The 27,834-nt window shown below is 41.1% G+C and overlaps 1 protein-coding gene across 1 annotated transcript; it reads left to right on the top strand.

Annotated features, from left to right (window-relative positions):
* The first annotated feature begins 538 nt into the window (after window positions 1–538).
* On the top strand, window positions 539–26,861 carry CHMP4C (charged multivesicular body protein 4C). Its single transcript, XM_077876438.1, has 5 exons — window positions 539–836; window positions 19,230–19,407; window positions 22,344–22,458; window positions 25,572–25,737; window positions 25,927–26,861. Exons 1-5 carry the CDS (start codon window positions 647–649, stop codon window positions 25,986–25,988), a joined length of 711 nt encoding a protein of 236 aa, XP_077732564.1. The 5' UTR covers window positions 539–646; the 3' UTR covers window positions 25,989–26,861.
* The last annotated feature ends 973 nt before the right edge of the window (window positions 26,862–27,834 follow it).

The raw sequence follows: 27,834 nt of genomic DNA, 5'->3' as shown, positions 1-27,834 counted from the left end.
GTGCATGGAGCCTGCTTCTCTGTCTACCTCTCTCTCTCTCTATCATGAATAAATAAATTTTAAAAAATCTTAAAAAAAAAAGGATTTTATTTATTTATTCATGACACACACACACACACACACACACACACGGGACTTGATCGCGGGTCTCCAGGATCACGCCCTTGGCCAAAGGAAGCGCTCAACTGCTTGCTGAGCCACCTGGGCTGCCCACTTTTTTTTTTTTCTTTAAAGATTTTATTTATTTACTCATGAGACACACAGAGAGAGAGAGAGAGAGAGAGGCAGGTGCAGGCTCCACGCAGGAGCCCGACGTGGGACTCGATCCGGAGACCCCAGGGTCACGCCCCGGGCTGAAGGCGGCGCCAAACCGCTGGGCCACCCGGACCCCCCCCCCCCACCTTCCATCGCCTCCCCGCGCCCCTCCGGTCCCGCTCGCTGCCTGCCCCCTCCCCCCCCGCCCCGCCCCCTCCGCCCCCTCCGCCCCGCGGGGCGGGCCCGGCCGCCGGGAACTGCCCAGGGGCGTGTGTCACCTGCCCCGACGACTCGCCCGCCCGGGAGCGCTGCCTGTGGGCGGTGGGCCCGAGACCCGAGCGCCGCGTCGCCGCCGGGTCCCCGGGTGGGGGCGCCCCCCGCAGCCGCGGCCATGAGCAAGCTGGGCAAGTTCTTCGGAGCCGGACGCTCTTCGAAGGGCCGGGCCGCCCCCAGCCCGCAGGAGGCCCTGGCCCGGCTTCGGGAGACCGAGGAGATGCTGAGCAAGAAGCAGGAGTACCTGGAGGCTCGCGTGCAGAGGGAGCTCACCCTGGCCAAGAAGCACGGCACGCGGAATCCGCGAGGTAGGCCCGGGGCCGGCGCAGGCGGGACCCCCACCCCGCCCCCACCCCCACCCCGCCTGCAAGCCCGGTCCTGGGGGACCCGCCCCGGAGGCCGCACCTCCCCCCGCGGCCTTTCCAGGAGCTGCTGTTGACCCCCCAGCTCAGGAGGCACAACCCTGGAGGGCAGGCTGTTAGGGAGGCCCAGTAAAGAACACGCTTTAAAAAGCTCAGAATTAATGGAAAAGACCGATGATGAACAAAATATCTACATGTAAAAAAAAAAAAAAAGAAAAAAAAGAAAGAAAAAAGAATTGGTATTATTTTTTAAGATTTTATTTATTCATGATAGAGAGAGAGGCAGAGACACAGGCAGAGGGAGAAGCAGGCCCCACGCAGGAGCCCAATGGGGGACTCGATCCTGGGTCCCTAGGATCACCCCCTGGGCCTAAGGCAGGTGCCAAACCGCTGAGCCACCCAGGGATCCCCAAGAATTGGTATTATTGATTTTTTTTCTTTTCTTTTCTTTTTTTTTTTTTGCCTCTGGCCCTTACGTCGTTCTACAAGGCACTTCTTTTATTTGACTTTTTTTTTTAATGTGTTATTTTGTCCATTGTGAATTTTGAACTTTAAAGACGTTGCATTAAAATATTATTTATCTTGATTCCTTTTTTTTTTTTTTTGCCTCCCATCTTAAATTTTACTCCTGTCTTGCCTGACCTTAGCCCAGCCCTGCTGACCTCCAATATCAAGTTTTCTGTTGTGTGTTTATATATATTGGATCACACATTTTAACTTGCATAGAAATCTCTAGCAGAGTATATTCTAGTATGTTCTGGTTTTACCTTGCTCCTAAGCCGTTGAAGAGTTTCGTTGGCTGTTCTGCTGTTGAGGTTATTATTTTTAAAAAATAGTCGAGGAACTAAATATTATATTTCCTCTCACTGGTTTTTACCACGCAAGGGACTTTGAACCAGTAATGACACTTGGTGCTCCTGTCGCACCTTGAACCCTTTGTTGCTTTCCAGAGTTAATTGGTTTCTTCAGCGTACTGCGCTCTTTATAGAGAGTAGGTCTGAACAGCACAGTGACACGTATAAAAAAAACCCAGGGAGAAGTTGAAATGATTTGGTCTTGTAACACCAGAAAGAAAAGTGGTTTTGCAGTGGCGGACTCAGAAATAGGAGCGGCAGTAACAGAACTCTGCCCACCACCTAACCCTGAACTTGCATCCACAAGTCAGACTTCTTTAGTCATGACAAAGGCTTGGGGAGATTTACTCAGCCCCAAATGATGCTGCCATTGTTTAATGCAGGAAAGGAATAATGTCTTCTGGAGTTGACCTTGAAAACCCTGCTGCTTCCCATAAAAATGTGCCTGATACATTTGCGTCCACTTAACTACCAACAGTAAAAAGGCCAAGTTTCATTTTTCTCTGCTGCTGCTGGGCTACTATATCCTGGCCTGTTTTAAATACTGGTTTCTGTTTTTACTTTGTCTGAAAACATTTTGGGAAGCGATTTAATGGCAATTTCTAAAGAGATACTATGCCATTATGGCTTGCTAAAAAGTCATTGGCAGGTCTTTTTCTCTGCTCTTCCTCTTCGTTTTTTTTTTTTTCCCCCTCTTCAGTTTGATAGGCACTCTGAAATTTGCTTGATGTCTGTCAAGGGATGTCTCTGTCACCCTTTTGGGTCTGTATATTGTTTTATCTACAGTGGTTGCTCAGTAAATACTGGTGTAAAAAATCTTAAAAATTGAACATCTGCTCCTAGGAAGTGGTGAAAATGTAGATTTGCTTTCAGAAGACAAAAATGTAAGGTAATCTACATTTTATTGATTTTTTTTCCCAGAAATGGTCTCCAACTGGTAATGCATTAAAGTATATTGCAAATGGCTTTATTAAGATCCTCCCACAGAATTAAAGACAACATTAATTAAGAGCATCAATCTAACTTCCTTAAGTCAGGGAAGTTACAGATGCGTGTATCATGTGCAAATAACTAATTGGGGTTAGAAAAAGCCACTTACTCTTTATCATTTATCCTTGGGAACTTCACAGGTTTTAGCCCAGGCCTGGTTCTAACAGTGGTTGTGGGAGCGGAAATAGGCTAGTTAGCATGAGTTCATCTGTACTCTAAACTATGGAAAGAATTTAATCCCAGACCCACATATTAGAAGACCTGTCAATATCAGCATTTTTCAAATAAATCAGATAATGTCATGTACACATAGTTTCTGTTTTCCATTAGCTACTAAGAAATATTTTCACATACATGGTTTAATCAAGCCCAATATAGTTAGTACAAAATGGGCCTTGTTTATACAAGGCTGTATTTTACACAGGGCTGTATATTGTGCTATAAGGGCTGTACTTTATAATCTGAGTGACATTATGTACATGCAGTTAAAGTTTTACTTCTAGACATGATTGGTCAGCTAGCTTGCTGCCAAGAATAGGAGGTTGAATGGCCAGTTAACATTGTATCAGAAAGGGCCGTTCCCTGCATGGAGCCTGCTTCTCCCTCTGCCTCTGTCTCTGCCTCTCTCCCTCTCTGTGTCTCTCATGAATAAATAAATAAAATCTTAAAAATATATATATGTTAAAAAAAAAAAAAGAAAGAAAAACAAGGGCCGAACTCCTGGCCACTACAAATTCTGCGGTAATCTGTTTCTCCACAACAACAGAAGCTTTGGCAGCCTTCTGAATGTCAAAACTGGGTTTTATTGGTAAAGCAAGTAACTTTTAAATTAGCATGGTGTTAGAAATGAAATCTCAGTGGTGAAATTATAGATACTCTAAATACGTGGGTTGGCTAAACTAGTCTGGAGACACTTCCTTGCTTCCCATTGTAAGAACAAATAATAAGAATCTACTAGATATATAACTAATTTAACATTAAAATGGTACTTGAGGCTCGATCGCAGATGAACACCGTGTCTGGTTCTTGGTTCAGGTGTATTTTTGACAGAGTGCACCTCGCACGGAGCACAGCACCCTACCAGGGCATGTCACTGCCTTCAGTGAGACTTACTTACTTATTTATGAGAGATACACAGGCAGAGCGAGAAGCAGGCTCCCTGGTGGGGAGCCTGATGTGGGGCTTGATCCCAGGACCCTGGGATCAGGCCCTGAGCTGAAGGCAGATATTCAATCCCTGAGCCACCCAGGCGTCCCTTTAGTGAGCTTCTCATATGGGGTATATTGGAGCCCCTAAGGGGACATTGAGTCAGGCTTCATTGTTTTTGCTTGCCAGTGTATGTTTGTTTATGCAGAATTTAGTCTGAAACTTGTTCTTACTGTATCTCATACTAAATTGTGCAGGCGTCGCTAATTCTTCTCACTTCAAACTTCTTTGGTAGTTACCATAATTTCCCAAAAAGAACCTGAGTGTTCATTACCAAATTGGTTGGGCAATACCCATGGTATTCAGGACCCTGTTGATCTAAAAGATTAACCCTTGGAACAAGATTTATAATTTGGTTAAAAGTTTTGGAAGTTGGGTGGGGGCATGGGGTAACTGGGTGATGGGCATTAAGGAGGGCACTTGTTGGAATGAGCAGTGGGAATTTTATGCAGCTGGTGAATCACTAAATTCTACCTCTGAAACTAATAATAAAAAATTTCTAGTAGTCCCATTTAAAAAATGGAAAAAAAAACATTGGAGGTCAGAGATTCTTTAATGTAGTTTATGTAGAGTACCCCTGCTTTACAACTGGTAATCTGCTTTGTGGAAAAGCAGACTTTTTACAGACTACTTAATTTTTTTCTTTTGAGCACTGTCATCAGGAGCAGTTTTGATTTTTTAATTTTTAAAAAATATTTTATTTATTTATTTTGTGAGACAGTGTGCAAAGCACAAATGGGAGAGGGGCAGAGGGAGAGGGAGAAGCAGGCTTCCTGTTGAGCAGGGGTCTCTGATGGGGGCTTGATCCCAGGACCCCAGGATCATGTCCTGAGCCAGCAGGTGCTTAACCAACTGAGCCACTCAGGCCGACCCTGAGAGCAGTTTTCAATCCTGGCTGTATATTAAGTTACCCTGATGCCTGGGTCTCACCCCTTAGATTCTGATATAATTGACTGGGGTGGGGGGGAGGGCTCAGGCATCAATATTTTTTTTAAAAGTGCCCCCAGGGGGAGCTTGGGTGGCTCACTCAGTCTGACTCTTGATTTCCACTCAGGCCAGGATCTTGGGGTCATGGATCCAGCCCTGCCTTCGGGTTCAGTGTGGAGTCAACTTCAGATTCTTTCTCCCCCTCCTTCCCCAGCTATTCCTCCCGCTTGAGCCTGTTTTTTCTCTCTCTTTCTCTCTGTCATCAGTCAATCCATCTAAACCCCCGCCTCCGTGATTCTTCCTTGTGGTGGTGGTGGGGGGGGGGGGAGTTAAGGATGAAGAGTTTAAATCCATAGTAATGTTAATGAGTTAGGAATATGTGGTCCTTAAGTCTTGGAAGTGCTTCCTAACCTTTTCCGCACATCATGGCCTCTATGGCACTGATAATATTTGTGTGCTTCTCTGGGATAAACAGGGACAAGCAGCTTGGGGACTCTTGGTGTCCCAGGGCTTCAGGAGCTGAAGGGATCCGTGTACTGCAAACCCCTCCTGCCACACTAGATTGGTGGAACACCATAGTGGTCACTATTCTAACCTCCCTTGAGGTCTTTTTAAAAATAATCTCACTCACCAAGAGACGGCCACAGGTTTTATTTTGCTTAAATATAAGGTCCTGATCCAGTTTTTACACATTTGATAGACAATAACTTAGTGTTGCAGTCAGGAGCCTCGGCTTCAAAGCAGACAACTTTGGGTTCGATTCCTAGCCCCGCCCGGCCACTTAGACATGGTGTGGCTCTAGACCATTTCCTAGGCCTGCCTAGTTCTCGGTTTCCTCATCTGCGTCATGGCAAGGAGATGATTAGTCCTCAGAGTTATGAGGATTAATGACATTATTGTATAAAGCCCTTAATTCAGTGCTCTATAAATGTCAGCCCTCGTGATAACAGTATTTTTTTTTTACCTAGCTGAAATTGGCTTCCTACTAAGTTCCACCTACTGGTCCAAATTTTGTCTTCAGGAATAACATAGAATAAATCTACTCCAGGGGCACCTGGGTGGCTCAGTAGTTGAGTGTCTGCCTTTGGCTCAGGGCGTGATCCCGGGGCCCTGGGATCGAGTCCTGCATCAGGCTCCGCACACAGGGAGCCTGCTTCTCCCTCTGCCTAGGCCTCTGCCTCTGTCTCTGTGTCTCTCATGAATAAATAAACAAAATCTTTAAAAAAAGAGGAATAAATCTATTCCATCTGTCACACGTGAAGGCCTTTCACATACTTGAGGACCGCAGTCATTTTTCTGTGTCTCCTGTTCTGCGGACCTGAACTCCCTCAGTCACCTCTCAGTTACCCCCCCTACTGTGCTAAGGTTTGCTTCCCAGGGCCTGGTCTAGTGGGAGGTAAGAGAGACCCTGGCACACACTTGTGTGCCCCTGAGAGTGATTACCCTCTTAAATTTGCATCCTAGGTGCCTCTGTTGCTTACCTTTTCCTCGGCTGAGCAGGAACTTCAAATATGTGATTATGTGGAGAGGGCTGGCTCCAGTCTGGGTTATCCACAGGCCTCAGGCCGTGGGCAATGGGCTAATAGGGACGAAAGGTTAAGACCAAGAAGGAGCAAATTCGGTCACAACCCCTCTTCAGTATCTTTACACATGATTCCAGTGAAACCTGGCAGCTGAGGCCCTTCTGCTCCTCCATCAGGTATCTGATGAGTGAGATCTGAGGGCACAGTCTTTTATTTGGAGTAAGCCAGCTCTCTTTGAAGCCCGGGCTATTTCTTGGCAAGGCCGAATTTGCTTTCAGAGTCGTGACGCAGACTTGATGTTCCTTGGAGTTGGGGTGTGTGCACGCTCCCATTGGCTTAGCCTCATGTACAAACCTCCTTGGTTCCTCTTCAGTTTGCTTTTTATTATGGTTGTCATGGAGCTGAATTCTGCAGTCTCAGACACGGACAACCGGACGGACTTCTGTATAAAAAGAATGCCGTCTGCGTCAGCTGTGTATCAGCTTTGTTGTCCAAGTAGTGAGGGCACAGGCATGCATGGCTCAGGTGACATGAGACTGATGCAGAATGCAGGGCCCTGATGGACGGGAAGTCTCTTGGGAGATATCACTTACTTGGTGACCTCCTTTCTTAAGAGAGTTTCCCAAAACGTGGCCCTCAGGTCACCCCCATCAGAATTCCTTGAAGATGTTTGTTAAAATGTACACTCACAAGGACCCCCCTCAACGTTCTAATATAGTAGGTGGAGTACGGGGTCCAGAACTCTGAACTTTGAAGAGATAACCCAGTGATTCCGATGCCCACTACAGCTTGGGAACTGAGGAGGCAGGTAGTATTCCATGAGCTGCTAAACTAGAAACCTCTACTCCATCTTCTACCCTCACCGTTCCTGTTGTTGCTTTATTCCTCCTCTATTAATCAGAGACTCAGAGGAGAAATATCCACCCACCTCCCTTCTGTTTCCTGCTGAAGAAACATTCCTGAAGCTTCTGACGGACGCCTATTAGCTACCCTGTATTAGTTTTCTTGAGGGAAGTCCACCTGGTACTGTGACTCCATAGTCCTGAAGAATCTCAGAGTTCTCCAGAATTCAAGTTAAAACCAAGCATCACGATAAAGTATTCTGCTTGCCTTTGATTATCTGATTTTTAAAAAGATTTTATGTATTTGAGAGAGAGAGAGAGAGAGAGAGAGAGAAAGAAAGAAAGCAGGAGCAGGGAGAGGAGCAGAGGGAGAGGGAGAAGCAGACATGGAGCTGTATCCAGGGACTCTGGGATGGTGACCTGAGCCAAAGGTAGACACTTAACCAACTGAGCCATCCAGGTGCCTCAATTATCTGATAATTTTGTACTGTACTCTGTGTATTCTAGGGCCAGAGAAAAGAAAGAGTTTTATTCCTGGGGCATTAAGGACCCATATGCGAGTCAGGTCTTGTTCTCCATTCAACTACTCTTCTTTCTTCTGGAAAACATACATCAATGGAAATGTGACCCTTCTTCAGTTTTCACCCTCAGTTTCTCTGCCCCACCTCAGAAGCTCCCCCTGGGCTGTCACCCCTTGTGGGGAAACCTAAAATATCTGAATGGGCCCTGGGAGCCTACTCACTTAAGCTGGGGTGTTAAAACTTCTCACTTTCCTACTACCTCCCTTCCCTCTCTCAGCCCTGGCAGGGATCCTCATAGACTTATACCCTCATTCACCCACTTAGGTACCCCAACCAGCAGAATGCCATGGGCTTGTTATCTCTTTTGTTCTGTTGTGCTTTTTCAGATGCAGGTCAGTTGCCTTCCCCCAGTGGATTTGGAAAGAGTGCAGAATCCCAGCCAGATTTACCCTCTCCCCATTTAAATCAATATGTTAGGCTTGCATTCAGTATTTTACATTTATTTCTGTTCACGATCATCTTATTTTCAGTTAAATCTTAAAATTCTGATTTCATTGTCTTATATATGAGCAATTTCTTTTTTGTTGAACCAGTCACAATTTTTTTAAAGATATTTATTTATTTATTTATTTATTTATTTATTTATTTATTCATGAGAGACACAGAGAGAGAGAGAGAGAGAGAGAGAGAGGCAGAGACACAGGCAGAGGGAGAAGCAGACTCCATGCAGGGAGCTCGATGTGGGACTCGATCCTGGGTCTCCAGGATCACACCCTGGGCTGAAGGCGGTGCTAACCCGCTGAGCCACCCAGGCTGCCCGAACCAGTCACAAATTTGATCAACAGGTGGGGTTTTTTTGTTTTTGTTTTTGTTTTTCTGTCAAAGTATTTGTTAAAATATATTGAATAAGACAGAACTCAAGGACAGAGCCTCATGGCATGCCTCTAGAGACTTCCTTACAGGATAACCTTTATATTCCAGTAATAACATTTCATCTAAGATTTGAGTAAGGCATGATTACCAATTTGACAGATCAGTGCTCAATGAGTTCAGTTATTCATCTAGCTATGAAGATACCTAATGTACATTTCTAGCCCATATCATCTTATTTCTCCACCTTTTTCTCTTTTCCCTAACAATGCTTCAATATACCTTGTGAGTTATATTCTTGAAACCAAACTATAGTCACACACCTCTGATTCCCAAATGCTGATTTATGAACTGAGAGTATATTAGCTTCACCAGATTCACCTGGAGAGCTTTTTAAAATGCCACACCAGGCAATTCTATCTCAAGAAGTCTAGGGTAAGTTTAGGATTGTGATACTCAAGCCTTTCTGGTTAATTCTGATGTGCATAATGTGAGAAGGCTGGTTGAGTGGCCTATGGTTTTTTACCTTGAGTCAGCATCTAGTAACCCAAAGAAAACAGGTCAATGAGATTAGTTTGCTATTTTTCATCTTTGTGAGCTCATATTGGCTTCTAGTTATCATTGTCTTTTCTAATTTCTCAGAAACTAGAGTGTAGGGTGTCTCTGTTCTAGAAGCATTCTAGAAAAAGTCTGTGGAGCAGATTTTTGACAGTTTGCTGATGTGTTGTAGCTACTTCTAGAAGGGTAATTGGTACTATTTCTTATGTAACTAATTGAGGGTTTTTGGTGTTGTTTTTTTTTTTCCCTGTCATGAATATGGAGCATCATTATACATTTTGGAACAGTTATTATTATTATTCATTTTAAGTTTCACAAAGCTGGATAATAGAGCTTTTTTTTTTTTTTTTTGCAAAATACATTATATTAAGAATACAATTTTCCTTGATGTATACTATTTTGCAATTAATTGAATTAGCCACAATAAGGTAGAAAATTTATTGACACCATGATTATGCAAAAGTCATATGATTTATACAGTTTTGAGAAACGATAGCAGGAGATTATTGTAAGCTTGCCCTCAGATGTACTTAGAATTACTGTGTTCCTCAGTATTTAGAACTACTAATTTCAGATCAGATTTTGTTTTCAAGAAAACAGGACACATGCATGATAGTCTAGCCAGTGAGATACAAGGCCATTTCTAAGACTGAGATTTTTTTTAAGTTTACAGTGCTTTGCTTTGGCAATCAGCTTTGGAAAAGATGAGAATGATTTATGTTGGCATTTATTTTTTGTTATATACTTAAATATATGTGAATCAATTTGTACTTTGGTAAAAAGATTCATTGATATATTTTTTTTGTAGAGAGGGAGCACAACAGTGGGGTGGGCAGGGAGAGAGAATCCCAAGCAGACTCCCTGCTGAGCATGTAACCCAACACAGGCTTTATCTCAGGACTCTGAGATCATGACTTGAGCCAAAATCAAGAATCTATTGCTCAACTGACTGAGCCACCCAGGCACCCCTCCATTTGTACTTTTAAGGGACAAAATTATCGCAGGTACTTAAAAGACGTCGGTAATATTGAGGATTTATTTTTAAAAAATTCCATTCTCAACCTTTTGCCATAGGAAACTGTGACTAGAACTTTAGTACAGACTGGTAATTTTAGTTTTTCCTACTTTTTTTTGACTATTCTTTGATAGAAGTTCAACAAACACAATTGGCTTATAAGCTTACAGAAGGAGAAGGAACAAAACAGCAAGAGTCTGGAATAAATATAAAGCAAATAGTAATCTATTTCCCAAATAACTGACTTTCATATACCAGTGATCTTGATTTCTTACCTCAAATAAGTGGTTCTTAATAGAGAATTGCTTATTGGAAATATTTGGGATTTAGTCCAAAATTTATGCTTTAAAGCAATGAACTCCTAAATCCAAACCAATGAATCTTTGAGCCCACTGCTAAGCCCTTCTCCCAGGTATCTCTCGCTTGTGGGTATTTCCAGTGAGAGGATGGGGTTAGCTAAAGCCCGACTGTCATCTGCGCAACCTCTATCAACTCTTCCTCCTTCTAGCGACCTAGTGACTTACATGCCAAAAACAAAACCACCCCTCAAAAGCCAGCAGCAAGAATGGTGATTTAAAAATTACAGGCAAGGAAAAGTTGATTATTCTCTGTTAAAAGTTGGGAATACTTGCAGCAGAAGCTGAAGCATTTAAAAATTAAAATTTAATGTCAACCATCCAGCTTAAATGAAATACAATGTATACTTTTACATTTGGCTCACATATAAACTTAGAGGAATAAAATCATGCAGCCAGATATTCGACAAACACTTTTTGACATTTTATTCTCTATTTAAATATGAATTTCTGGTGAATCTTTTTGGTTCTTTCACATAGTCCTATATGCTACATATCCATACCTTATTTGCTTTAGAAGTAATATTGGTCAATAGAATAGGCCTTTCTCAGTGAGCAGTGCAAATTCCATGACCATATTTAGTACATGTAGGTGAAAGTCAATATAACCTTGGAGTCTGAACAAAGATATTATCCTAACTCAAAACTTATACTTTGTTAACTGCAGCAGGAAAAAGTAAAATCATGTTAAATCAATTTACATGTATTTTAAAGATCACATATATAAGAGCCTTTGGTTTACCTTTTTGTGAGGAGTTTGAAAATTTTTATTATATAAACTATCTTCCTTTGTTGAGTATTGTTCTCCCACTTACACTTGCAAAGTTAAAGAATAATTCATCACCAATTGCAGGGTAAACCTTCTCTTAAAGAAATTCAAATATAGGGATGCCTGGGTGTCTCAGTGGTTGAGCATCTGCCTTTGGCTCAGAGTATGATCCCAGAGTTCCTGAATCGAATCCCTCATCAGGCTCCCTGCAAGGAGCCTGTTTCTCCCTCTGCCAGTGTCTCTGCCTTTGTCTCTGTGTCTCTCATGAATAAATAAATAAAATATTTTTAAAAAAAGAAATTCAAATAGAAATTGGATAGGAGCTTGAGGATAGGAGCTATATATTTTTCAAGATTTGTTGATCATAGAATCTCAAGGGAATAATCGTGGAATCATAAGACAGTGAGAGTTAAAGGGCACTGTAGGGGTATAGTTTGTTGGTTCTCAGGGGCACCTGCAAGCCACAGTCAAAATAGTAGGAAATGTTGGTGTATCAGATGAAAAGGAATCCTTGCTGCAAGTAGAAAAATAGAACTATGTTGTACATATATGTACACACATTTATATACATGTACATATTCATACATGCACATGTATAAACACGTGTACATACGTGCATATAGCTACATACAACCATGTATATATGTACACATGTGATATGGAATTACATTTATAGGTACATATGTCTACCCTAGAGTTAAGTATAATCACTATTTCTGACTTTTTTTTTTTAAGATTTTATTTATTCATGAGAGACACAGAAAGAGAGAGAGAGGCAGAGACACAGGCAGAGGGAGAAGCAGGTTCCTTGCAGGGAGCTCGACGAGGGACTTTATCCCGAGTCTCCAGGATCACGCCCTGGGCCGAAGGCGGCGCTAAACTGCTGAGCCACCCGGGCTGCCCTGACTTTTTGTTTTTAAAGATTTTATTTATTTATTCATGGGAGGCAGAGAGGGAGGCAGAGACACAAACAGAGGGAGAAGCAAGCTCCTTGCAGGGAGCCCAATGCGGGACTCGATCCCAGGATCACGCCCTGGGCCAAAGGCAGACATTAAACCGCTGAGCCACCCAGGTGCCCATATTTCTGACTTTTTCTATTTAATATTTGCTGGTTTCATATTCATCCTATTTTCCTTGCATTTTAGGCAGTAGCAGCCCCATAGAGGTTACCAAAGTGTGAGGTTACTAATAATACTGGTAGCAGGTAAAAAAACTCATCCATTCAGTTATATATGCTTCCTAGTCAAACATTTAATTGGGTTTTTACAAAGAATATCAAGTACATTTTAATTACTACATTGGTATGTTGTTCCAATAGCAGGTTAATTTGACTTGCGGAGCAATCGACCTCAGAAGCAATTAATTATAAGAAATAAGAATTTCAGTGGATATATAAAATGAGTCTTAGGCAAGCGTTCTTCCTTTTTCGACAGCTCAAGGCTGATAGCACTTTTTGGTCATGACCTTTCGCTCTCAGATTTAATAATCTCTCGTGCAACATCCTGGCGGTAAGAACTGCTTCGATCTCCAAAAGTAGCTGTGAGCTTTTCAGAAAAATGAGAGTAGCATGATTTCTGTTGGAAATGAACTTTAACTTCCTTTGTCCATTTCCTATCTTTCCGGAGATGGGATAGGGTGTTAATTATCCTCTTTCTAATCTTTCATACTTTATCAATCCCCATTTCTCTTTTTTTTCCTGCATTTTCAGTCCACCGTCACTGGCTTGCTTACAGCAGTAGTCCACTTCCAAATGTCCTTTTCCTTGGGATATCTCTTACTTACTTTCTCCAATCTCTTTCCTTTCTACTGTTTTCTCAGGCATCTGCTTCACCATTGTATAATTCCCCACATCGTTGCCATGTTCTGGTCTTCTTTTAGCTTGCTCTTGACCCTTTCTAGGACATTTAATATTGGTGAGACCTTGAAAATAGGAAGGTTACTTATAAGATCCAGCCGGTGTGGTGAGCTGGTGTGATGTGCTCTATTTTGGGGTTTATAGTTTCTGGTTTCTCATATATCTCAGCCAGAAACTTCACCTTGTCTAGCAGGAGATTTGCGTTGTGGAGGTGACTCCATCCTGTGACACCTTTTATCATTTGTGTTCCTTCCTTTGCTGTGTGTTTGCTGTTTGTGTATACGTGTAGACTGTCACCCTGGCTTCATCTCCATTGCCTCTGTGACACCATCCCTTGTCCATTCCCTGTGTGCGCCCACCCTACCTTCTACAAGTCTCTCATTATTCTATATGTCTCCTCTGCTGCTTAAATGTAACTTATACCTGTTAGTATCTGTGGTCACAGTTTCTGGAAGATAGTAGGTGCTTAATAAATGCTTGTTCAATGATGAATAAGTGGTTGAACACCCATTGCATATTTGATCCTCTGAGATTATAGCCTTATTTCTTTGTCCCTGCAGTGCCTAACATAATACTGGGGGTGGGGGAGATCTTCAGTGTATACTCATGGAGTGGCTGAAATGAATGGATAAGAATATATATTTTTTCAAACTGAAGATGGCCAGGGAAATTCACGATGGGGTGGTGCTGGGCAAATGAACCTTACAGTTTTCTAGTATGATCCCAGCTGTTTTCAATCTAACCTGTGACTTTAAACATTTTCTTTTTATGGTGTCTGTAGAACGCTTACCATCATGCTTATTCAGATTGTGTTTTTCAAGAACTAAAACAAGGTGCCATAAATAGAAGGTATTATTTAATTAACAAAGTGATTGGTATGTGAGTAAGAACAGGGCTTACCTTAAAGTTTCTCAAATAAAACCACATGACTACGACACTTCCCAGTTAAAAGCAAAGGACGACATGATCAATTACGTGTGACATATGTACCTGAAGCCCTCTGGGATTTCTCCTCCAGGCCCCATCTTTTAGGCCTTTTCTAAAGATCATCCATTCCTGGTAGAGGGAAGAGCTGTCATAATGCAGTTTCATATTTCACCAACAGGTTTGTCGATAGTCACTGGATATGATGGTTTCTGAAAGATTCTTTTTTTGTTTTGTTTTGTTTTTTTTTTGGACCACTAATGGATTAACAAGGCACACATTTAGATACTCAGTGTGTGAAAAACAGATTGACCTTTAAAACCAAGATGCCCTTTATACTATAGGAGCAATAAAACTGTAACTTTTTTCCTGCCATGTATAGTTGTTTTTCATAGGTGACTGAAAGCCTTCCTCCTCTGGCTCTGTAGTAGTGGAGTAAAGTTGCTTAAGGCTGGTGGAATTTTGGTTCAAGTGAGTAATTCTTAAGTTTCAGCCCCTATCCTCGCTGAGCTGTAGTAAGGGCTCTTCATGCGACCCTTACAGCCGTGTGGACTACTCACTGTTCTTTGAATCCATTGCCGAGGGGACATCATTGTGAAGCCCCGAAGCAAAACCCTTGGCTGTTTCTCCACTGCAAAACAAAACAGTAGATAGCTTTGTTTTAGAAAGAATGTTGCCCAGGTCTCACCAGGTGCTTAAAAGCACAGACAGGAGTTTGAAGATTGAATTGCACCTTCTACCCAGGTTAAATTACATGGCTTTAAAAACATCCTTCTCTCCCAAAACAGGAGCAATGTGAAGTTTGCAGTATTTGTTCCATGTCTTTGAAAATATGCAGCCATTTCTTTCCCAAATTGTTTATTATAAAACAAAATCAATCAAGAGGTGCCTGGGTGGCTCAGTCGGGTAAGCATCTGCTTTCGGCTCAGGTCATGATTCTAGGATCCTGGGATCAAGCCCCATGTGGTCGGGCTCCCTGCTCCAAGGGGAGTCTGCTTCTCCCTCTCCCTCCATTCTTCCCCCTGCTCGTGCTCTCTCTCTCAAATAAATAATTAAAATCTTAAAACAAAAACAAAAACAAACAAAAAAACAACCCCAAATCAAAGCCTGTCTTAATTCATGGTGGGCCTGAGGCATCATCCTTTCATGTGGGAACCGCCTCACAAGGAGACTCTTCACATACCCTTCTCGGCTCCTTGGAACGTAAGCCTCTTGTCTTAGTGTTTGGGAGAAGTGTACTGTGCCAGATAGAAGTCACAGGAGGTGTCAGGTGTCCTGGGGCCAGATCCAGCGGTGCGGAAATCACTGGGTTTGCTCACACGAGGTGATTTGGAAAAATGTAAGTCAGATTTTAAATTTGGAAGACTTTGCATGCCAATCTAGGTTTCTTGCTTCTATTGGGCCTCTGAAGGGCTGGGCATGGTAGTTGTGGACTGGAGCCCAGTGGGTGTTAGATCAGGGTTATGCTTTCCTGGTTGCCAGAGTTCTGCTTCTTCCCATTGACTCCTTGATCCTGGGGCCAGGGTCCACTATCCTTTATTACCACTCTTGTACTACTTTTTATTGTAGTAGACTAATATTCCTGTCTTGTTCTCTCTCACAGGTGAGAAAACAAAGAAGGCCTTTCTCCCTAACCTCTCTCTGCTTCACTTCACTTTCATGACTTGCCTGGCTCCCTCTGAGATTAGGACTCTGGTGTAGGCCAATTCGTAGTTCGTGGTATGGGAATTAAAGTGTAAGTTGAGATCTCACCTCTTAGTGAATTTTCAAATTCCTCCCACGTAATTTGAAGGGCAGAAACTGTATGTTAACATAGGCACTTAAAATTGTGTCCAAACCAGAACTCATTAACAACAGACATTTGCAAGGTTGGGCATTATACCATGCGGCTCCCACCATATGGTGCTGACAGCCCTGTGAAGGAGATAATGATGATGATTATGAAGGTCCTCAGTATTTAGTAATCACTCACTATGTGTCAGGCACCACACTAAATACTTTGCATATGTTATTTCATTTAATCCTCAACCACTGAGTGAGTTATATCCTTATTTTCCAATAACCACCTTATGTAAGGTCACACAGCTATGAATAGATGGAGTCTAGGTTTGGAAGTAGGCAACTTGACTCCAGAGTACAATGGTCTATTGTCATCTGCATATTATTGTTGTTGCTATTATTATTATTATCCAAGTAGAGAATGTCACTTAAGAGTTAAGGTCACACTCCAAGGTTATTATGCATAGTCATTAATTGGTAGGGGTAAGATTAAAACGTAAATCTAGTAACTCTGAAGTCTCATCCTTTAAATCAAATTGCATTTTTTGAATTTTAGAAAGTAATCTAATATAAATTCTTACTAGGAAACATGGTGTATTTTTAAATAGAGAACATTAAAGTGTTTCTAAAAAAGAGGAAAATACTTTTAGGTCAAAGGATACCAGTCAGGTTCCAAGTAAGTATAGACACTGAACCAGCCTAACAGGATAGGGAGGAGTCACATTTGTAACATTCCACTTCTGGGTATGTTGGGTGGAGATGTGTATTTGAAGGTTAGCTTCCTAAGATTTTCTAACTCTAATATTTTCTAATGTTTTCTAGTATTATGTTCCTGTTATGAGTTATGAAAAAATAGGTAACTTGTTACTCATTAGTCTCTGAAATAAGATATACAATTGCATTAATAAATGTTCTATAAATTGCTATTTTTAATAATATTATCTAGTTGTTAATTGTCTACCTTGCATGGGGACTGTATAAGGTATTTTCCATAAATTATCTCTGATTCTTAAACAATCCCCCAGCATTGTGGGGATTATATCCCCATTTCCAGAACAGCAAACTGAAGCTCAAACAAGGGAAGTGACTTACCCAAGAGTACGTATCTATTAAATCATGGGGGAAGGTACACTCTGGCCTTGAAGTCCATACATTTTCTATTATACCATGCTGTCATTATACTGTATTTACAAAATTATTGGATTTATTTATTTAATATTTATTTCATCTCTTGTAAAGTAGACGAATAATAGTGTCTACTCTTGGAGTTTTCGTGAGAGCTAATGACATAATTCACATAAAGCACTTAGCACCAGTTTGGCATATAACAAATACTCAGTGTTAATTTTTGTTTTGTATTTTATTGGCCATGTGCCAGAAACTGGGCCTGGGACTGGGGAAACGGGAAACTAGGATACCACATTTCTCTTCAAAGGGCTTCTAACTAGTGTAGGCAAGGTGGGGTAGAAGAGGTTTTACAAATAATTATAATACAGTGTAATAAATGCAACAGTACATATGGATCTACAGGTAGAGCCTTAACCCAGAGGGTCAATGGGCTATTCTTTCCATCTTGGGGAGAAAACCCTGACACAGCTCTGGTCATTCATGTGATGAGCTTCTCTACAGGATGATATTGTGTGATATCATAGAAAGGCCTTCGTGCCAGACAATTTTTAAAAAATTGTTTTAGTTCTTTCCTAAAGGACAGGTTAAACAAGTAAAAGCTCTTTTCTAAATAAAGTGTAAGTGCTAGTCAGCAGGGACTTAAACTGTGATTTTGTACCTGGAGAGGGAAACCAAGCAGAACCTGATAATTCTGGACTTCCACAGTGGGCAGGGAAGGATAGGGGAAGATGGTTACCGCTCCCCAGGGAGATAGAGAGCAGTGTTCCACACCTAAAATAAAGCCTTTCTTTGTTAAGCCTGTCTGCTTGTTCCCTCCCATGGAATAACACAAACGCTTCTTATACACAGCTTTGGGCAGCCTTGCCTTTCAAGAGAGAGACCTCATGGGAAAACATACTTATGTAACTACAAGAACCCCAGTTATTTATACTAACTATTCTAGTCTTTCATTTATAAATATTAACTTTTAACACAGACTCAGAAGAATTTCGATGAAAGGTAATTGCAAGAAAGGGTTAAGATAAGCAAAGCAAACAACCAAACTCAAGAGTCATAATTAAAACAGAATTTAAAATAAATTGAATAATTTATTTTTTAAAGACATAATTTAAAAAATGATTAGAAATACTTAAAAAGAAAGGAGCAAAAAATAGAATACATGTAGTTGAAGACTAATTAGTAATTCAGAATGTAAACTTAAGGATTTATCCCAGAACATAGAACAAAAAGAGAAATAAATTTATAGATTGAAGGATAGAGCCAAGGAATCCAACATCCATCATATTGGGATTTCAAGAGAGAAAATAGAGAATGGTTTGGACAGGGGTATAATAAGTAAACCAAATCTCTTGGAATTACAAGAATAAATTGACTAAAACAGAGTTTGAAGAGAGACTTCTCTCAGAAATCTCTTGTTGTAATTTATGTGCTTAACTCCAAAACCATAAAGCTATTTGAGTTTTGTCAATTCCATTGAATTATCTTTATATTACCATTCTTCTGCTACTGTTTTCCTACACTGTCCCTAAATGTCCTATCAAAACTCATATTGTATTTTTTTGGGGAGGGAGTGCCAGAGTCAAATGGACCCGTTAGTTTTGTGATTTTTCAGATAAAGAAGGTAAGGTTATTTTGCTGAAGAGCTAATGGGAGGGTATTTGGATATTTCACTGAAGGCAACACTCTTTTCTCTTACCAGTGTGTCATATCATCCTTGACTATGACTCAAGCAGTGTTGAGCTTATGGATGCCCAGGGTTGGATGTAACCTTGCTGACCATCTCATGATCATTTTATACCAAGACATGAAGCTCATCATCCTTGGTTTGGGTTCCAGCTGCCACTCAGTGTTTACCTTCAAGAAAGTCACATAACTTCCCTGGATCTCAATTAGCTTGTCTTTGAAATAAGGAAATTGGGCTAGAATAGACAATTATTAAGATTTTTTTTGTTCCTTCAGAGTTTTTATTTTTCTACTGCATGATTTTTACTCATATTTTTATCTATTCTTTTTCTAAAATCCTATACTGACAGAAATACTTATGAGATATATTTTATGGAATATAAAAGGTCAGATGGCAGTGTTAGTTTCTCAGCTTTATTTGGCATCCTCGTTATCTATAGGGATCAGCAATGCTGAGTCTATGGTTGGTGTTGAGCAAATGTCTCTTGATCTAGTGGCTTGGTCTTTCTCCTTATAAATGTGGCTTCTCCCTTATTTAGCTGCATTACAGGCACTAAAGAGGAAGAAGAGGTTTGAAAAGCAGCTCGCTCAGATTGATGGCACACTTTCCACCATTGAGTTCCAGAGAGAAGCCCTGGAAAACTCACACACCAACACCGAGGTGTTAAGAAACATGGGCTTTGCGGCAAAAGCGATGAAAGCAGTTCATGAAAACATGTGAGTGACTTTGGTCTCCCTCCAAGTCATTAATTCCCTCAATGTTGAGAAGAGCCTTTGGAACTATATGGTGACTTTGGCAGGAATGGGGTTACCCATTTAAGGTTTTTTGACACGTTAGAATGGAATGCCCCCTCAAAGAAAGAATAGAAGTTAGAGTAGGAAAAAAAAGACCATGAGAAAATGAAGTTACTCATTTCGCTCTGTTTCCCAGTTGCCTCAATATTGTCTCACATTCCACCTGTGAATACGTTCACACTATAGTTTTTTAAATTTTTTTTAAAGATTTTATTTTTTTATTCATGAGAGACAGAGAGAGAGAGACAGGAAGAGACACAGGCAGAGGGAGAAGGAGACCCATGCAGGGAGCCTGATGCGGATTCGATTCTGGGACTCCAGGATCACGCCCTGGGCCGCAGGCAGGCGCTAAACTGCTGAGCCACCCAGGGATCCCAGTTTTTTAATCTTTTTTTTAAGATTTATTTATTTATGAGAGAGAGAGAGAGAGAGAGGCAGAGACACAGGAGGAGGGAGAAGCAGGCTCCATGCCGGGAGCCTGACGTGGGACTCAATCCTGGGACTCCAGGATCATGCCTTGGTCCAAAGGCAGGCACCAAACCGCTGAACCACCCAGGGATCCCAATTTTTTTAATTTTTAAAAAAGATTTTATTTATTTATTTCAGGGAGAGTGAGAGAGAGCGTACAAGTGGAGGTGGGGACCAGCAGAGGGAGAGGGAGAAGCAAACTCCCCGCTGAGCAGGGAGCCCGATGTGGGGCTTGATCATAGGACCCTGAGATCCCAACCTAAGCTGAAGTCAGATGCTTAACTGACTAGGCCACCCAGGCACCCCCCACGCTATAGTTTTTAAAAGGCCTAAATGTCTCAGGGTCCTGGAATCGGGCTCAGTGGGGAGTCTGCTTCTCCCCCTCCTGCTGCTGCTCACCCTCTGCCTGTGCTCTGTGTCAAATAAATCTTAAAAAAAAAAAAAAAAAAAGAAATTTAAAAAAATTAAAAGGCCTTAATGTCAACATCTGTGAGAATGTTAGAATTATCAAATAATGGTTGTTGTCAAACTTTGATTATCAAACCTGGAAAGCTACAAAAGAGAACACAGATGCCCAGGCTCCTTGGACTCCTTGAAGAAGGGTAGGAATTGGGCCTTTTTGTTTTTAGCACCAAGTTTTCCCCAAGTGATTCTGATATTAACAGGTGTTTGGGAAACATTGACCTAGAATAATAGCTATGAGCGTAGATTTGAGGTCAGATTTTCTGAGTTATATATAATCTCTGTTTCATTACCAACTGTCCTTGAGCAAATTACTTTGCCTTTCCCTGTTTCAATTTCCTTAGCTGTAAATTGGAAATAATAATAGTACTTACCTCGTGTAGTGATTGTGAAAGTCAATGAGATACTAGATACAATGCACTTCGCATGGTTTCTGGCGCAAAGTAAGCACTCAGTGTCAATATTCATAGTGGTAGTGAGGCTCCTGATAATTTGCTTTATATTCACCCTGAGAAATCAATGCCCGGGACCTGATCCTTTCCCAAGATTGGGTATGATAGTGAGTCTGGGTCAAAGGTGCACAAGAGCAATGAATGCCTGAGGGATAAAGAGAAGTGTCTGTGGATGGGAAAAGTGGATGCAGGGGTCAGTGAAGCCATCGTTGCTGACATTTTCTTGCCTTGATAACTCATTGATAACCAGCTGTCATTTGACAGCTTCAGAAAGATCATTAGAGTCATTATCAGAGTCAAAATTCTCTCTCGTTGCTGTAAGCAGGGTGCTGATTCATCACAGAATCCTATAAGTGAGGTGCTGACTGTAGCACAGAACCACAGCCTCTCTCTCCAGGTAGCTGAGCAGCCGCATTCCACTGTATTCCTTTTGAGAAAAATTCAACCTGAGGCCCAAACTTCAGCTATGCCTTTCTCATACTCCTCTTCATAAATTAAGTTCCTTGTATATTTGTTATAAATATAATTATAATTATTGGAAATAAGGAGTGATAGGAGGATGCTAAAAGAAAACTTTTTTTTAATGTAAAAATATTTGGGTTTTCCCATAGTCTGAGAAACTTGCAAAATATTTATTCCACTGGGAATCACAATTTCAGTATTTAGGTCACTTAAAAATGAGGAAAATTGTCACTCCTCTGGTTCTCAATCAGTTTGCCCTAGTTTCAGAGTTGGAGGAATGATTCAGAGACAGGGTGGTAGTGAAGCAGTCCAGATCCTGGCCTTCAGAACGAACAGCCTAGGTTGATGGTTAGGGTCCAGGTGGGGTGGGGGGCTCAGGTGCTAGAAACTGTCTTCAGAGCAGCTGTCCATCGTGGGCCTGTGGCTACCTGGATTCCTGTGCCAAAGTTCTGATTCTTCTGAGGGCTTCCTAGGGCTCACCCTGTTCTCATTTGTATTCTCCACCTGGCATCAGTAGCTATGGGAAAGCCCTCAGGGAGTCAGCAGCTCAGAGCCATTAGGTGTTCTAGAAAATCTCTGGTTCCAGAGTTCAGCCTCTCTAAAAGACTGCTCTCAGATAGTCGCTGTTTATCTTGGTCATAATGGTCCTTGGGGGTCCATGGCATCATTTCCTGCTGAGTTGATACATAGTGGCATATATTAAATTTTACATATGCCCTACCAGACAAAATCTCAAAATGCATCTACAAAAACTGTCATAGTCTCTAGTGACTTCCAAATGTAACGGCTATTTATCAAATATTTAAAATATATGTGCATATGCAGGATTATTAGTATTTTTGAAATGCAAGTTATTTTTAAAGTTGGTAAATCTTCTCATCAGAGATTTTTGTTATCCTACTGAAATAACTAAGAGTTTACATTAAATTGACTCATTTTTCATACGGGATTATATCTAAATTCATAATTTTAAAGTAAAATTCTAAAATATTTCAAAAACGTATTATTGCCCAGGGATCTGAACAAAATAGATGATTTGATGCAAGAGATCACAGAGCAACAGGATATTGCCCAAGAAATCTCAGAAGCCTTTTCTCAACGGGTTGGATTTGGCGATGACTTTGATGAGGTAGGTATCACAGCGTAAAGAACAGAGGATGTGGTTGCTGAAAAGGATAGCTTCCTCCCATATGTATCAGGCAGGTTTTATTAAATATTTTCTTAAATATCATTAAAGAATAAGTGATATTTGTTAGTGATGCACTTCTCTTAAGGGGGGAAATGAAATGTTGGGAGCCCTGATTTAAAAGAAAGATTAATATGGTTTAGCAAACCACCCCTAATTAAGTTTTCAGCTATTAAGGGAAGGCAGTATGTGATTATGTAGAGTTAGTGACTTTTAATGGGTGAAGCCTAAATAGCACCATTACGAGGAATCCAGCGCTCACACATCTGGGCAAAACAAAGCAGATTGTGTCACTCTGCAAGGAACAGACATATCATGCTCTGTAGTTGTTAAATTAGAGGTTAGTGTGCCTCTGTTTATTACTCAGGCTATGAAACAAAATAAATGTAGAGTGGCATTATTAACACCCACATTCCATTTAGATTAATCAGTCCAATAATAGAGACTATAATTATAATGGTGGTGTCTGCACTGTGAATTTCAATTGTTCTGCTCAAAGCACACATAAGTAAGACTAGTATATGTTTCAAAATGTTTCCAGCTCTCTGATTAGTATGGGAAAGAATCTGACTTCCTGCATCTATGTGATATTAAAAATGCTACATCTACTGAGATGTGGTTCCATGGAAACAGAGAAAATGAGAATTGAGTATCAAGAACTTTTTTTTAAAGATTTTTTAAATTTATTTTTTCATGAGAGACACTGAGAGAGAGAGAGAGGCAGAGACCTAGGCAGAGGGAGGAGCAGGCTCCCTGTGGGGAGCTTGATGTAGGACTCGATCCCAGGATCCCGGGATCACACCCTGAGCTGAAGGCAGATGCTCAACCACTGAGCCACCCAGGCGTCCCTCAACAACTTTTAAAAGTGCTGCAGACCATCACATGTGGAGTTTAAGAAACAGAACAAATAAAAAAAGACCAAAAAACCCGAGGCTCTTAAATATAGAGAACAAACTGGTGGTTGCCAGAGGGGAGGTGGGTGAGGGGAAAGGTGAATCAAGTGAAGGGGATTAAGACTGCATTTATCATGAGGAGCTCTGAGTAATGTATACTCTCTCGTTGCTGTAAGCAACTAAATACTAACATCACACTGTATTTTAATTATACTGGAATTAAAATAGTAAGATATATCTTCTCCCTCCCACCCAAAATGATGTAGACCAGGAGTTAGAAAATTTGGCTGTTAGGCCAAATCCTTCCCATGGTCTCTTTGTACGGTGCCTGAGCTAAGGAGGGTACAGGTTAGTCAGAGCAATAACAGTAGAAGCAAAGAAGGCTGTGCAACAGAGACTGTGTGTGGCCAGCAGGCCTACGATGTCGCCATGTGGCCCTGGACAGAGAATGTTGCCTACCCCCGGTTAGGGTAAGAAGCATCTCATGAGTGCATGACAAAATGGTGGAAGGGCTCTGGGCTCACCAGGACACCTGGGTTCTGCGATTTGTTGCTCAACTTTGTGTAAGTCTCTTCACTCTTCTGACCCTTAGTTTCCTCATCTATAAAAGGAGAATTAATGGATGGCTAGCTTATCTCTGAAGTTTCTTAAATTATTATTTTTTTTTTTTAGTTTCTTAAATTCAAAAATTATTTTATCAGTGAACAAGTGTTTGATACTCAGTCTTTAAACGATGGAGGAGGTGACTATTCTATCATGTTTGCTTAAGAAGATGTCAGTATCTTCTCGGTGCTGTTGAGGACTGTCAAGTACTATTGGCAATTCCAGGCACACGTTCAGTGTAGGATAATGTGTCCAGCCATTACTATACTAATTATATTTATCTCTAATTGTTTTGTGAGCAGAAATAGGCATCAGAATACCTATTCTGAAGGCACTGTATTCACATAGCCTGTGGAAAACCAGAGAGCACACATTACACTGACCCTGCTATTTCACGTGGCCTAATGACATACACTTTCATGATTTATTTCCTTTTCTTGAGGTAGATTTAGCAGTGGTCAGATAATCATTAAGCGTGCTGCACATCTGATATAAATTGATTTGATTAAATGTTGTGGTTGGCTTAAGTATATCCTGTCTTGGCCCAAAGTTTTGTTACTCTCATTTTAATATAAGATAATGATTTGTTTAGGTACCTTTCTCCCACATTCAATAATGAGTTCCTTAAGTGTAGGGACTGTTGATTCACCTTTGCACCCCCAATACTGGGTTCAATACCTGACCATGCGTGAGCTCTCAATAAATTTGTTCAATGATGAATGAATGAATAAACAAAGAATCTCCTTGGTCGAATAGAAGAGTGTCTTGGGTCATTTCTAATAGTGACAGCCCTAGAGTTCTAATAATGACAAATTTGGTTTTGATTCCCAACCTCTCTCGGGGGGATTGGACTCTACTTGGGTGCTCGTGGAGTCAGTTAGATCTGAACCTCTGTAGTGAGCTCATATCTGACGTAAGGTGACTTGTGCTCTTAAAATCTCAAACTGGTCTTGTCTCTCTGAAGAAGATTAAACCAGACTCTCTGAGACCATAGCTAAAAGAAAGAAGTACAGTGTATCTACCTTGAGTTGAAGTTTTCTTAACCCAACCACACAGCATGATTTATACTGGTTTTGGTACTTTAACGGAGAAACCATAGTATCTTTGGTTCTTTTTACTTTCTGCACCTCATGGTTTTGCTGTACCTGTTGTTTTATTTTCATAGGCATTAGCCCAGCTGAAAATATGTATTTGCTCCAATTAAAGTTTTACAGATTCTTAATTTGTCACAGTAGAAAAGAAAAGATACATTGGAAACATGACAAGCAAGGTGCAAATTTCCTAGAAACTGTAGAGGTTATATATTCAGCGAGCACAAATTACTCGAATAACTGTTTACTGAAGTATTATAAGATTAACTACAACAAATTTGCACAACCCAAAATATTCATTTTTAATCATTGCTCAGTGTTGCAAGAAAGAGTTAGTCTTTAAAATAAATATTCCATTTCACTGGGTTCTCACATATCAATTGGGTAGCAGATGTTCTTATTATTGTGTTTGAGGAAACCCACTTCTTGAAACGTTAACTCCATAATTCTTTCTTTCTCTTATGTTCAGGATGAGTTGATGGCAGAACTTGAAGAATTGGAGCAGGAGGCATTAAATACGAAGATGACAAATATCCGACTTCCAAATGTGCCTTCTTCCTCCCTCCCAGCGCAGCCAGATAGATTGCCAGGTGGAACGTCGGGCGTGTCCTCGACTGCACATCGATCTCGAGCAGGTGTGCTGCCCCTCTCAACCGCCCACGGTCAGATAGTTCCCGAAAACTGCTAGCCAGGCCTATTCCCATATAGCACTTATTTTTTATTTCATAAACATATGCCATTTAATTCCTGTATTCAAACCTGTTTTCTGTGATGCAGGTGTGAACGCCACCACTTGCTAATTTTTATCCATTTTTACATTTTAGCATCTTCCAAGAGGACAGAAGAAGTTGATGATATCAAACAATTGGCAGCTTGGGCTCCTTAAACTAAAATGGAATTCGTCGACACCTGACTTAATGAACTCTACCTAAGACATAAAGAAATGTCTTTGCCACATTCAGAAGTTAACAAAGACCCCGTTTTATATTTACACTGGACGAGTAATTGTCTTTTAAGCCTTATAAGCACAAGTCACAAGGAATCGTGTGTAGACATCCAATCAGGGGTGGAAAGGGACTTCCTGGTAGCTTCTGGGAGGATCTCGCCATGCTGATGGGAGGGGGCGTTTGTCTTGTTACAGCCACTGTATTTCCAGTCCCGGCACCTAGTTGGTGCTCTGTATACATTTGTTGAAGGAGAACGGAATTCTATTAACATAGAAAACATATGACAGTTTATAAGCCACGTAAAAGTGAGGCGTTGATAGCTAGAGAAAATAGCGTTCTCTTCGAAGTGAATGCAAGTTTTGCTGAGTGTGTCTGTTGGAACCTATCTGTCCCACAGTAAGTGTAAATACACTGTGTCTCTTGTAGGAGAGACTTCATGTACCAGAAGTCTTATGTGAGTCCATACATAAATAGTTTCACTTGAGTTTTGCAGTTTAAAATCTTAAAGGAGCTTTAATTGACATTTATTATGGCAATTAAGCTCGGAATGGGGCAATGGATGCACTTCCCAAAATGTCTGAGAGCACTAACAGCTTACACTGCTGAGCGAGGATCTCCTGGGTGTAATTTAGCCACTTAGGAAGCCGTGTTAACACTCCCGGGCCATTACGATGCTGTTATGGCTTCAGCGTGCTGAATGTGTGAGCGTTCATTCTTTTCCATTTTGTGCTCTCTTGTACGTTTATTTACACCTTATGGCATATTCCTTGTAAATAAATAAAGAGTCGATTAAAAGTATATCATGAGTAAAATTTCGGCCATCGTTATTTTTAAATGAAAATAAATGACAAAATCATGTATTGTTCCTAATATGTCATGGACCATAAAATGACAAATGTCATTATATAAAGTGTTCTAGTAGTCCCTGCATTTGCTGAGCTACATAATGGAGTGGAAAGGACGCTAAAGCTGGAGGTAAGAGTCCTGGATTCCAGCCCCTGTTGTGCTGCTAACGCAGTATGACCAGCCACGTCATCAACCCGGAACCTTTGCTTCTTCCTTGGGAACTATAAGGGTTGGACTTGATCTCTAATGGGTCCATCCTGCCACAGGCCTTTTGCATATGCTGTTCGTAGCAGTCTTCCCACCATCCACACACAGATACCAAATCTTACTTATTCCTTAAATCTTAGTTAAAATGTTCTTTATTTTGGGAAACTTTTCCTGATAGCACAGATTAAGTCAAGTCTCCCTGTTGTGTTTTCACAGTACTCTCTCTCTAATCACCTGTCAGGGCTTATATTGCTTGAGTGATTGCTTAATTATTTTTGTCTTCCCTGCTGGGCTGGGGACCAGGAGGGTGTGGACTCCACCATTTCCAGTTCAAGAGTATCCCCAGGACTCCGCTCAGTTCCTCATATATAGTAGGTATTCAGTAAATGCTTACTAAATGAATGACTATGAGTTTTTTTTACATCTTTTGGGCCATCATAGAAAAACAGGAACTGGATTTACTTCCCACCTTCAAACAACTGGACAAAATATATGAAACAATAGTTTACAGACATTGGACAACGGGCAGCACTTGACTGTGATTCCTGAAAAGGAGACAAATGAAGTGAGCACTTCTGGTGCCCTCTCCCCCCCCTTACTGTCTTCTCAGGGATAGCTTGGTGGTCTTAGTAGAGAAAATCTGTGGGGAAGATTCCTGCATGGGCATACGTGCGCACACACACATGCACACATACACACAGTTTAACAAAGCATGGTCCTGTCGTCATGTAT

The sequence above is a fragment of the Canis aureus genome, chromosome 28, assembly GCF_053574225.1.
Source record: "Canis aureus isolate CA01 chromosome 28, VMU_Caureus_v.1.0, whole genome shotgun sequence".
Taxonomy (NCBI): Eukaryota; Metazoa; Chordata; class Mammalia; order Carnivora; family Canidae; genus Canis; species Canis aureus.
The sequence above is the reverse complement of the archived record's forward strand: the minus strand, read 5'-3'. Positions and strand labels throughout refer to the sequence as shown.

Bases quoted from the DNA above. Each gene is read 5' to 3' on its own strand.
- CHMP4C (XM_077876438.1), top strand. From the start codon at position 647: ATGAGCAAGCTGGGCAAGTTCTTCGGAGCCGGACGCTCTTCGAAGGGC. The intron at 19,408-22,343 runs GTGAGTGACTTT...ATTATTGCCCAG, and splicing joins AAAGCAGTTCATGAAAACAT to GGATCTGAACAAAATAGATG. The intron at 22,459-25,571 runs GTAGGTATCACA...TCTTATGTTCAG, and splicing joins TTGGCGATGACTTTGATGAG to GATGAGTTGATGGCAGAACT.